Source organism: Zonotrichia albicollis, chromosome 9 (genome assembly GCF_047830755.1).
Source record: "Zonotrichia albicollis isolate bZonAlb1 chromosome 9, bZonAlb1.hap1, whole genome shotgun sequence".
In the NCBI taxonomy this organism is placed as follows: Eukaryota; Metazoa; Chordata; class Aves; order Passeriformes; family Passerellidae; genus Zonotrichia; species Zonotrichia albicollis.
Window position 1 is genome coordinate 27,538,358 of NC_133827.1, and position 12,160 is coordinate 27,550,517.

General features: G+C 35.1%; 1 protein-coding gene across 3 annotated transcripts in view; it reads left to right on the forward strand.

Annotated features, from left to right (window-relative positions):
* The window catches only part of RASA2 (RAS p21 protein activator 2), a 45,462-nt gene extending 34,630 nt beyond the window's left edge, over positions 1-10,832 (forward strand). For all 3 annotated transcript variants that reach the window (XM_074547109.1, XM_005489460.4, XM_026794953.2), the window contains 10 exons: positions 1,273-1,379; positions 2,573-2,659; positions 2,753-2,830; positions 3,290-3,363; positions 4,581-4,687; positions 4,976-5,058; positions 5,890-6,098; positions 6,759-6,862; positions 7,432-7,621; positions 8,463-10,832. In XM_074547109.1, the coding sequence (XP_074403210.1) occupies positions 1,273-1,379; positions 2,573-2,659; positions 2,753-2,830; positions 3,290-3,363; positions 4,581-4,687; positions 4,976-5,058; positions 5,890-6,098; positions 6,759-6,862; positions 7,432-7,621; positions 8,463-8,493 (1,070 nt within the window). In that variant the 3' untranslated portion in view covers positions 8,494-10,832. The remainder of the gene's footprint in view (positions 1-1,272; positions 1,380-2,572; positions 2,660-2,752; positions 2,831-3,289; positions 3,364-4,580; positions 4,688-4,975; positions 5,059-5,889; positions 6,099-6,758; positions 6,863-7,431; positions 7,622-8,462) is intronic.
* The last annotated feature ends 1,328 nt before the right edge of the window (positions 10,833-12,160 follow it).

Genomic DNA, 12,160 nt, shown 5'->3' on the forward strand with positions numbered 1-12,160 from the left:
CTGAACTTTGACAAGCGTTTGTTTTTCTGTCAGGCTGTACGTTAGAGTGAAACTTCGTGGTCAGTCAAGAGACATTTTTTGTTTTCTGATCCAAAAATATAGCAAGTCAGAAACTGCAAGACAGCAGCCAATGAGAAGTCATCAGAAGAGTACAAGATAATAGTAGAAAAGCACAAGTAGTACAGGAAGTGATTTATTTGAAAGATACTTAAAATTTTTAAGAGCTGTTCTGGTTGTTTCTTCTAAAGAAGCAAGATGTGAACTTGAAAATTAATTTAGCATTTGCATCTTTACATGAGCTGTGACTCTGTTAACGATGGCTTGCACATTCATAACTTCTGTGAAGTTAGCTTTAGTACTGCTATAGCTAGACTAGTTATGGGTAGTTTTGAGGAGGGTGGATAATAAAAATTATTTATTGAGTTTGTAAATATGACCAGTATTAGAATAGCTTTAGTCTTTCAGAATGCTTTTAATATAGGAGTAATGTTGTGGGTCTGAAGTACTCACACTTGAGCCAATTAAAATCTGAAATGTCCTGTAATAAGCTACAGGTGAAGGCTGCTCCTCATAATGTAGAACATTTCACTGATTCATGTTTATCTCTGAAACTGAGCCATAAATTGCTCCAGTTCAGACAGTCCTTTCAGAAAAGCTGACTTACCAGATCAGATTGAAGTGGTCGTTAGAGTAAGAATGTGACCTCACTGTATTTCCCAGTATAAAAGCAGATATACCCAAGATTTAATGAGAAAATTCTCATTTACATCCTCAAAATTATATAACAGCAGGGGTTTATGATGCAACTCAGAATTGCAATTATATTTGCTCCCCTGTGTTGACTGCATTTGATATGCAGCATTAATGTACTGGAATTATCAGCGAGGAGCTTTCCAGGTGACAGAATCCAATAGCCCAGAGTTCAGAGGCAGCGTCTGCAGTGTTTTGTCTCTGGGTGCAGCATCCAGCCAGGCCTAATCAGCTGTGTATGTAAATGCTTGCAATCATCTCATTGTTTCTCCCAGTGGAGCTGATGAGCCAGTTGTATGGGAATAGAACTTCTTCTCAGATAAATTAGCAGTAAACACTCCACTATAAGAAGAACATTTCTTACCATGACCACCTTTCTCATTTCATGCGCTTCATTGATTTTTCTATTCTATTTTAAAATATGAATGTCTCCTTTGATGTTATCTTAAGGATTTTTATGTTAACTGTCTTCATGGTTTCCTAAGTTCAGTGCATGTTACATTTCATGGTTTTTCTCTGCAGATGACCCTCATGTACAGTATTCTGCAGTGAGCAGCTTTGTGTTTCTTCGTTTCTTTGCTGTAGCCGTAGTCTCACCTCATACTTTTCATTTACGACCTCACCATCCAGTAAGTCTTGTGAAGCTTTGTTCTGTTTTATTCATACTGTCAGAGCTGTTGGTTTGGGAAGGCATAAGTTACTTCCAGTAACTGGGAAATAAGATGACTAAATATCTCTAGGTGCAGTTCATAAAGGAAGTAAGATATTTACAAATCTTTAAGCATCAGATATTTCAGTCTTTATGGGGTGTTCTCAAATCATGTGGAAGAGCTTTCAATGTTAAAGATTCTGTGCTTTTTTTGGGAATGTGCTTCTGGGGTAAAATAACAACATGACTGAGGGTCCTTTATGGTATAGGCCTAAACTGCCTTGGTTCTTTCCACCAAGGAAATTAAACATTCAGACATTTATTGCCATGTGGGTCTTAAGCAGAGGTTGTAGCATTATCCAGTAATTGGTTGGTGTATTTGTCCTGGACTCCACTAGTTGCAACGGGTTGACAAATTTTCTATGTTTGTTTGTCAAGTAGATACACAGTATAAAACAATTTCAAAAACAGGAATATCAAGATTTAAAAACCTGTATTGTTTTTCACATTAAATACAGAAAAGATTTGAAATCTGCTTCTCCACGAGTTATCATTTTATTTACTTATATGTGTGTGCCTTCAGAAGAAAAAGATACACTTACTCAAATTCATTGCCTTGACATTATCCAGATTTTTGAGTAAAAAAAAATTACAGAATTTTAACACTTGAGGGTTAAACATCTAAAAGGGAACAGCAAGGCCACTTTTGGAGGCTGTGTTTATTATTCTGTATTAAAATGCCATCGGTGAGGTAGCAAACAAACCAAGTAAAAGCATTAAAGATGAAGTTTTAAATTTCACTTTTTATTATGAAAACTTGGACCATTTGTCCTGCAGTAGTTCATTCTGTTTATTATTCAGAAGTTTGTTAGATGTGTAGTAATGATTACAGGATTTGAGGGCTTCTAGTGTTTTATAGGTAAAAATATTTCACCAGTACTAATATTAAATTCTAGTAGTAGTGACTAAAATAATAAACACTGTGCAGTAGCTAATAAACTAGATAATATTTCATACACATTTTTTTCTTTTGGGGGAAAGAAAAGGAATGCAGATGTACCATATTTACTACATTGTGTAATATACTATCTTTCTTGACATTTTAATTTTTTAATCAGTTCTACCTGGAACTGTGAAAACATATGACTTCTGAATTTTGTTTCATTGTTTTAGGATGCACAGACTTCTAGAACATTAACTCTTATATCAAAAGCCATCCAGACTTTGGGGAGCTGGGGAAGTTTGACCAAAAGCAAACTTGTAAGGCTATTAAAATTCTTTCTCATTTCAAACATTCTGCGTATTGAAAGTTCATAAAAAAGTTTATTTTTGTCAATATACTTTTCCTTTCAGTCAAGTTTCAAGGAGACATTCATGTGTGAATTTTTCAAAACATTTCAAGAAGAACAATTTACTGAATCTGTTAAAAAGGTAACTTTCAACTGTATTTTATTTTATTGTTGGTGTAGCTGATCAGTCTTCATTATTAAATGGTTGTGTTAATGTTCAGTTTGCTCCTAGAGAGAAAAAGAAAAGTTGTGGTCTGTTTCAGACATTAAAAAAACCCAAACCAAAAAATAATGTAGCAAAACCATACACAGGAGTTACACATAGTGAACTAAGCTAATTTAGTTTAAAAAGTAAAGTGTATATTTTCTGAAAGAAGTTGTTATTGGGTCTGCTGTAGTAACTCATTACAGAAAGCTTGTGTGACCTCTGGGCGTCCCTTGTTACATTGTTCCTAGGCCCTGCCATATATTTTCATCTATTGCTTAAAAAACCTGCTCTGTTCAAGGAGAAATTGTGCATTTACATTTTCAAAATAACTTTTGGGCTTTTTGTGTTTCTGAATATTGTATATTTATACTTCCTGTGGTTTTTTTCCTGAAGTTCCTGGATGATGTTTCCTCTACTGAGAGTAAAGAGCCCAGTGGTGTGAGCGAGCCAGTTCATCTAAAAGAAGGGTGAATACATCTTGAATTTATTTTGTCCGCAACAAAATTGACTTCAGTCTTTTTTCATTAATGCCACATTCAGATTAAAGCTTATTAAAATGTGTGATGTATTGTAGAAAGTACTATATTTGTAATTTAGACAATTCTTAGTATGTAGAATTAGTTTAACAGAACAACTGCAAACTTTCATAACTCATCTTCTAAATACTTTAAAATAACATTCAAAGCAGCTGAAAACCTATTGAAGACTGTCAGCATTACTGTCACAGTTCAGTGTGTGCTCTGTGGTGGTTTTTGAGGGTTGCAAAAGTATATTTTAAAACAACGTTATTAACTTAGAATTATTCTACCTCCTGTGTAAGTCTGGCCAGCTAAATGTTCTGCCTTTGAAGTTAGGTAGAAAACTACCCTGTAATTTAAATACTTAACATTTAGTGCTAGAATACTGTTATATTGATGGAGGTGAATGTCACTCTTCCTAAAAAATGAACTCTCTTCTGCTTGATGTTGATCGAGAATAGGTGATTATTTGAACAACACTCATGAGGAAAAACTAGTTTAATTTACTTGAGAATATTTTAATTTAGGTGAGCAGCAGGTTTATAAGAAGAAAAGATCAAATGGGCATCCAAATTTCAAACAAGGAAGAAACATGTCTCTTACTAAGATGCTGAATAGAAATGAAGGAGGAAATTGTAGTAGATCAACACTTGGTTACAGTAATAAATTGATGGCTGTTGTTCAAAATAAAAGAAAGAGTTAGGAGTGAGTACACCTAAAGTGTACAAAATGCAGTTTGTCTGCCCTTGCTGTTGAGCCATGTCCAGTGTCATTTCACTGATATTCACTGATCCAGATAAGGCCAAGTACATTCTCCAATTACATGGAGAAAGTGGCAGGAAAGAGAGAATCTTGTAGTTAGATACACCTTATTCCCTTTTGTGAAAATTTGGAATTCTTCCTCTGAACAAGTTATGTGTCCCCTCCAAATGTCCTGCTGCAAGCACTGGCCTGGGCTGTGTGGTTTTCAGACTCCTTTCCTGGTTTTGGAGCCCTGCACACCCTCGCCATAGTGGGAGCAAGTCTTGAGGATCTGTTGTGAACAAGTATTAGATTTTTTTTTAATGTACAATGAATAGATTTTTACATGATGAACGATAATGTCTTATCTCAATAAATGGTTTTGAAGACTAATGGTTGCATTTCATTTGATTCTGTCTTTACAGAGAAATGTACAAAAGAGCTCAGGGAAGGACTCGGATTGGTAAAAAGAATTTCAAGAAGCGATGGTTCTGTCTAACAAGTAGAGAATTCACATACCACAAACAGCAAGGTAAATCATGTTTATTTTACAATTATTTTTATTTTTCAATATTGTCTTAAGTGTTTGTAGCTTTTTTTTGTGCTTTTAAAATGGTATAATTTTTTTCTTTTCCTAAAATACCTATGATTTATTTTGGTTACTTTTGCCTTGATTAATAGAGGCTTCTGTCTGATTCATGCCTATTTTTTCCATAATAAAAATGCATATTTTTAGAGCATGAACTTCAATATCAGTGCCCTGAGATTATAAAACCGTTCTTAAAGATTGCCTCACTCCTCTGTTTACAATTTTTTACAGATAAAGAACCAATTTTCACTATTCCAATCAAAAACATCCTTGCAGTGGAGAAACTTGATGAGAACTCCTTCAACAAGAAAAATGTGGGTCAAAAGATAGTTTATATCTAATTCTTGATATGTTCTTTAAATAAAAGATTGTAATTAGCTTACAGACTTAACAAAACCCCCTTCCTAAACACTTCAGCAAAAGGTCTTTTATGGATCAGGAATACCAAGCTGTATGCAGTCTCTCCAAGTATTCTGCACATGGAAATTAACCTGGAAATGTGGCTGTCTGCACCAAGTTTTCTGACTGTGACTTTGCCCCCCTTGCCTAATTTCTGGAATGAAGGTTAAAACTATGTGACCTTATTACAAAGCAGTTGAAAATATATTATGTGCTGCTTGAAATGTAATGTTACCAAACTTGTATTTATTCCTTTTGGTGAGAACTTCTGCAATCTCTTCATCAGCTGAGGCAGTTGTCTGTGCTCACAGCCTCATTCTAGCCCTGGAACACATCAGTTATTTCTGTTCTTAAGTCAGCCCAAACATCTGAGGAAGTGATAAAAGAGCAGCTGTCACTAAGGCCAGTGATGGCTAAAGGAGAGAGAGACTTGTGGGAATCTTCTGTGCTGAAGAATGAAGGTCATGCTTCTTGAAATCTGGGGTCACACTGAAAGATATGTGGATGAAGAAGACAGAAGATGCATCCTGTTCTAATTTCTTAGATGAGAACACAGGGAGCTGTTCTGGCAGGGCTTTTCTGCTCTGTGTAGTTGCAAGAGGTGAAAAGTCTGCTGTTCTCCCTTGTCTCACTTTCTGTCTTAGAGTTTTTGCAATTGCCTGAGGACTGAAATCTATTTTTACATATTTGAAGTTGCTCGGTAACTGGATTTTTTTACTCAGCAGAATAATATGTTTCTTCTACAGATGTTTCAAGTACTCCATGGAGAAAAACCACTCTATATCCAAGCAAATAACTGTGTAGAAGCCAGCGAGTGGATAGAGGCTCTGTGCCGGGTGACCAGGTGCAACCAGAGGAGGCTGAGCTTCTACCACCCCTCTGCTTTCCTGAACGGGAGCTGGCTGTGCTGCAAGGCCACGGCCGAGAGCACCGAGGGCTGCGCGCGCTGCACCGCGTAAGTGCCGCCCGCCCGGGCCGGAGCCTCTGCAGCTCCCACACAGCCAGCAGGGCTTTCCCTCTCGTTCTGCTCAATGCCATACTGACCTGCCAGGGGAGCAGGCACACACTGCTGCATCTCTGTTACTTTGGGTGCCACCCCGTGGAGAGAACCTGCTCAGCATGAAAAGCACAAATACCCTGCTTCTGAGATCTCTTCATGCAGAATAATGGATTTAATTCACATGCCAGGTTGCATGAAGAAATATGACACACCAGAAAGTTCAGCCTGAAAGTCTTCTCTGCTTAATGACTTTGTCTTGTTCTTTACAACCACTTCACATACTTGAAAGGAGTGCCCTAAGAAAGTCAGCTAAATAATTTTGCATGCAGATTTGACAAATCATTTGGGTTTTGTAGGTATGTTAGAAAAACTAATAACATCTTAAAATGGTTTAATGACTTTTTAGAAGCTGCTGATTTCTGAAAACAAAGAAAAGCTTTGATTTCTTTTAAAAATAAATTTGTCCTTAACTGGGTAGGTTATATAAACTACATACTAAGTTTTGTGAAACTGTCTATGCGTGGTAAACATATTAAAAGGCTATGTGTAATGAAAAAGAATCTGTTTTACTTGCTTTCAAGAATTATTGATTACCTGTCTGTGTTCACCTTTTAGAGATGTTCCTGCTGATACTCAAATTGAGATTGATGGAGACAGAGAGACGGAAAGAATTTACTCCCTTTTCACTATCAACAGGTCTAAATTACAGAAGTTGGAAGGTACCCAAATGATAATTAAGAAGAATTACACTGATATTCAGTTCTAGTTCTCTAGAGCAAGAATATAAATTTTGAACAATTAACTGAATTTAATGATTCACCTGGAAATAATAGAAAGTAGAGAAAGAGATAGAAGATAAAAATTCAAAGTGCCTGATGTTCTTCAGGCGTTTTTTTACAATAGATATCAGTCATTGTTCTACCTGAATTTCCGTATGTGTAATATTTTAATAGTTTAAACTGCAACTGTAGGTGGTGCTTTTCTGCCTTTGTTGTCCCTTTCCTTACTATGTGATGAATATTAGGCTGTAAGGAAACGCTGAACTTCTCTTAATGTGAAGAGGAGACAGCTGGATGCTCAAGATGCTGAACAGAGCTAGCAGAACATAAGCTATAGACTTGTAGATACATTTAATTGATACTGCCTCCTGCTTTTATCTTAATCCACTTTATGTATAAGCCTGAGTAACTTTACATTTCAGAATGTTGGAGTTACCATTTGCATGGGAGTTAGATTTGGTTTTTAATTGTTGAAATTCTAAATGAGATGATTGTGATTGTTTTTGCAGAGGCTTGTGGAAGTATAGCAGTCTATCAAGGTCCTCGGAAAGAACCAGATGATTATTCCAACTTCACCATAGAAGATTCTGTAGCCACTTTTCATACACTTCAGCAGATAATAGATATAATAGAAAAGCTGGATGAATCACATGAAAAATACCAGAAGAAGAGATCATCTAGTGCCAAATACGGTAGTGAGTAAGTATCTTGTGTAACTTTGACATTGATAAATGTATATTTTGAAAACAATAAATCATGGGGCAGAGATAATGAAGGTAGAGTTAGACAACACAGACATGGAGAGAATGGTACATCATTTGTGTTAGTGCAGCTTTTTAGCAGTTGTTGAAGATCCGAGTTCATCTGGTGTGGATTCATCTGTTCCTGTTGGGATTCCTGTAATTGGGTGCAGTGACTCTTTTGTTTCCTTGCAACTTGGCATTTGAAGTGCACACAAAATTTATCTATAACAGTATGCCTGCCCTTTTTTTTTTTTTTCTCCCCCAAAAAAATTTGGCTAAATAATTGAAGTATCAAGTTATGTGAAACTGTCAAAATTTTACTGCAGAAACATATCTTTTAGTAGCATATTTACTGTTTGTATTTCACTTGCCATACTCAATGATAAATACTATTTCTTATGAATGTGAAAATCTGTTCTTTGGAGCACATTGTTGTTCCAGAGCACATTCTTTGATTCTCTTTAATCCTGGCTTATGCCTCTGGAACACCACTGGCAAGTTTTTAGATTTTGTCTTTGTATCACTAAGGATTGATTGAAGGAAAGGAAAAATAAAGAAAAGCTCAAAACCTGGTATGGTTTGCTTAGGTTAGTGTTTGACCCAAGTTTTTCAGGAAAATTGACTGTGATTTAGAAGTCCCATGTGAAAGTAAATGAGGTTTTTGAAAATCACTAAATTTCACAATTAATGGTAGAAATTGGGGTTTTTTGCTTGATAAGTTAAAATTGCATGATGAGAACTAGAAAGCAAATGTTAATCTTAAAAGTATTTACATATAATATTTTGGTTTTTTGCAGAGAAAATCCAATTGTTGGAAAAGTTTCCTAACAAAAACCAACTGGCCCACTTGGATGAAAAAAGAAACTGGAAATGTTCTAGTATTTTGGTTTTTTGTTTGTTTTTTTTTTAAACTCACTATATGCATTTTTGCAAAATATTTAAGAATGAACATAAATGCTAGTTGTGTTGACAATCTATTTAATATTTAAGAGAAAAATACCTTCTTGGAAATCTGGTTTTTAAGGTTTATTCTCATTTTGCTGAAGAACTTGAAGTTCCAGGTTCTTGAAATAACAGATGTGAATAAATCTAAAGGTTGTTTTGCCATTGTTTTCTTATTGGAAAGAACTTTGTAAAGAAATAAGCTTTTTCATGGAAGAAAATCCACACTGCATTTGTTGGTTGGATTACATCTCAGTACATACACTGCAAACTTACATGAGTTTACCATGAGTGCCTGCCCTGCTGATACGGATCTCGAAATAGAAATCCCAGGATCTTATGATGTGGAAAAGATCTGAAGCTTTACACTCAATACATTTGACTTTTTTTTTTCCTTGTATTAGGTGTTGTCAGGACTTGGTTTATCTACAGTTGAAGTTCTACAGAACCATGCAGTATGCTGCAAATAATCTGGACAGCAAATACCAGTGTTAGTTGAGTTATTAAGTCCTAAAGAAGAAATCAGGGAACTTACGTTGTACCTCTTGTTTACATTTGGAGTGAGTAATATATGGAGTGACATTAGACCACTATCTATTTTCTTTAGCAGTTTTTAAGGTACATATTTTTACTTAATCTGAAAAGAAATGCAGGGTAGTAACATTCTTGTTAAATAGGTTTGCCTTCAGATAGAAAAATTGAAGTGTGAACAGATTGTGGTTAAGTACTGATCAATTAACATCATCCCATGTATGATTTAACTTCTTTTTATAAAAAGTAATAACTACGTCCAGCTCAACTTTTGACTACAAATCTAATAAATAATCTCTATTATAATCACTCAAAGCACTTTAGATATCTGGACTATCCCAGATTATTTTTAGATACTTTGTAGTATCTGCTTGTTATGATCAGTTGAATGATCAACATTGTTTTGTCTTTAAACAATGCTTCAGTGAATATTTTTGTATCTTTAGTTACATAGATTCGTATTTGCCACTTAACATGATTTTAAACTGGCATTCCTGACTTCAGTAAGATTAATTTTTGCTCACTTTGTCTGAGAAGTTAGTTTTCTGCTGAGAAAAAGTATATGTATATAACCAGGAAGAAGCAAAGGTATTACTGTGGCAACTTTGCTTCATCAGTATTAAATACAATGGTACTCCTTGGAATATTATTTTTAATAAAAGTTGTATGTGGTACTTTTATTTTTTAAAGCATTTTCTGTGGGGTCTTTTGTTGTTTTGTGGGATATTTTTTAGGTTTTGTTTTGTTTTTCCAATCACAATTTGGCCAAATTAATTAGGAATGTAACTTAGACTAGAAATCCACAATGCTTGAAACAGTAAGGTGTTGGAATTACCACACATTTATTATACTGTTGGAAGAAGGCTTTCTATAATGGAAGCAAGGTGGTAAGACAGGATTGAAATTTCTTTGGAATGAATGTAACTTGTTAAAATGACTTCATTTTAATGCCAAGGTATTTTAGAATATCTGGGATTCAGTACTAGGACCTGCAACATCACAATCATTTAATCACCTCAGCTGGTTTTGTCTTTTCCTTTTTTTACACATTTGATGTGTTCAACAGGACTTTTATTTGCCAACAGTTAAAAGTGAGGGAGAATACAGCAATGCAAGTAGATGTGTTTTGCCAAGGTAAAGATAAATTGCCATTAATCAAAAACTGCCATTAAACAAAGTTGAATGTGGTTGAGGGTCAGAATTATGGTTTGTTGTATATGAATTAACCCAGTGGCAAACCCTCTTCCTTGGAGCCATTTTCTGCTGTTTTCAAATTAAAATTTATGAAAAATTATGTAGTATACTCTTGCAATGTTGGGGTTTTATAATATGCACTTTTTTTTTTTTTGCTTTGGTACTGGAATATTGAGGAAAAAAAACCCAGAAGTCCATTGAATATTTGTGACCCTTAAGATTTGATTTATCATTTTATAATGTTTTAAAGTACAGTAGATGTTCTAGAATTTAATTAGGTACAAGTAGAATAATTAATAATAAAAGTTGCATTAATTTTGATTAGTGTAGAAAAGTGATGTTATTCAGTAATTAGTTCTGTTAGGATTGTAAAAGTTTTAATGTTATTATGATGTATTGTTGAATGTATTTTTATTTAAATTTTATTTTCTTATCAAGACATTAAAATGTTTTGTAACATTGCTTGAGAATAACTCAGAAATAAATTACAACAAACCTGAGATCAGCTGTGTGTTTCCTGTGAGGCCTGGCTGTTTAAAATGGTAGCATTTAACTGAATGAGTGGGGGTTACATAGAGGACTTGGTGTAAAGAGAGAAACCTGACTGATGGTGGGGGCAGAAGCCACCAGAATTGACCTGGGGATGTGGCATCTGCAGATTGTTGCATTGTAAATTGGTGCCTGGGGAGAGAAGTGCTGGTTCATCATTTGGTGTAAGAGCATCAGAGAAGCCTTGGCAATTTGACAGTGTTGAAGAAGTTTGTAGTGATTAGTCTGCTGAGTTGGAAGATAGCTGGTACTGTGTTGTTAGGGTTAGGTGACTCATTTTTTTTCCTTGTTACACTGATTTGTGTTCCATTACCTGTGCTGTGTACCAGGACGGGCTGTAGAATTTGTCAGAACTATTTAAAATATATTGCATGTGGGGAAAAAAAGTTTACTTTTCTCAATCTGCTTTCTTTTCTTTATGTAATCTGGGCTTTTTTTTTGCCACCCACTCTCCCCTCCTGTTCTTCTGGGCATTTTTTATAAGGAAGTTTTGTACAAGTGCTTTTTAGTGCACTGAGGTGTTTTGTTTCCTTGTGCAGAGAACTGACCTGTTGTCCTTTGTTGCCGGCATGGAAGTTTTTGTCAGGAGTTACTGTGCAAACCTTCCAGCAATTTTGATTAATTTTGATTAATCTTTAGTAAGATGTATTAAGGCCCAGTATGAGTGGTCACTACATTTGCAGAGATTTGAAAGCAGAGGAATATAAAGTTGGAAGTACAGGAGGAAAATTTTTTCAGTGAACATTAAAAATAAGAATTGCATGTGTTCTGTAATGATTACAGCAGATTGATCCTTTCTTTTCTCTGCTAATAATTATGCTGCCATCTCTGACCATTCCACTAAGCAGAGTTTTCTCTAACCTGTGACACCAGAAGGGCATTCCCATTTCAGATCTGTAGACATGCCACTTAGTGGTAGACTTGGCAGTGTTGGGTTAACGGTTGAGCTTGATGATCTTAAGGGTCTTTCCTAATCTAAATTATTCTATTAATAAATATATGATAAATGCTTTACAATACATTACCTTTAATTCCTGGTCAGCTGTATGGCAAAGTTTGCAACATTTACTCACATGTGATAAGGACAGATCCTGTATTATGTTAAGAAGAGCATACACATCAAATCCAAATTAGGCCAATAAGATCCCAGTTAGAAGCAACTTCTAGTAGAATGGACAAATGCATGAAATTTAGTTGAAGTTCTTACTTACAGAAGCATATTTAACTAAGGTTGGTGTGATTTATGCACATTAAATAAACCAGAAATTCTTTAATAGCA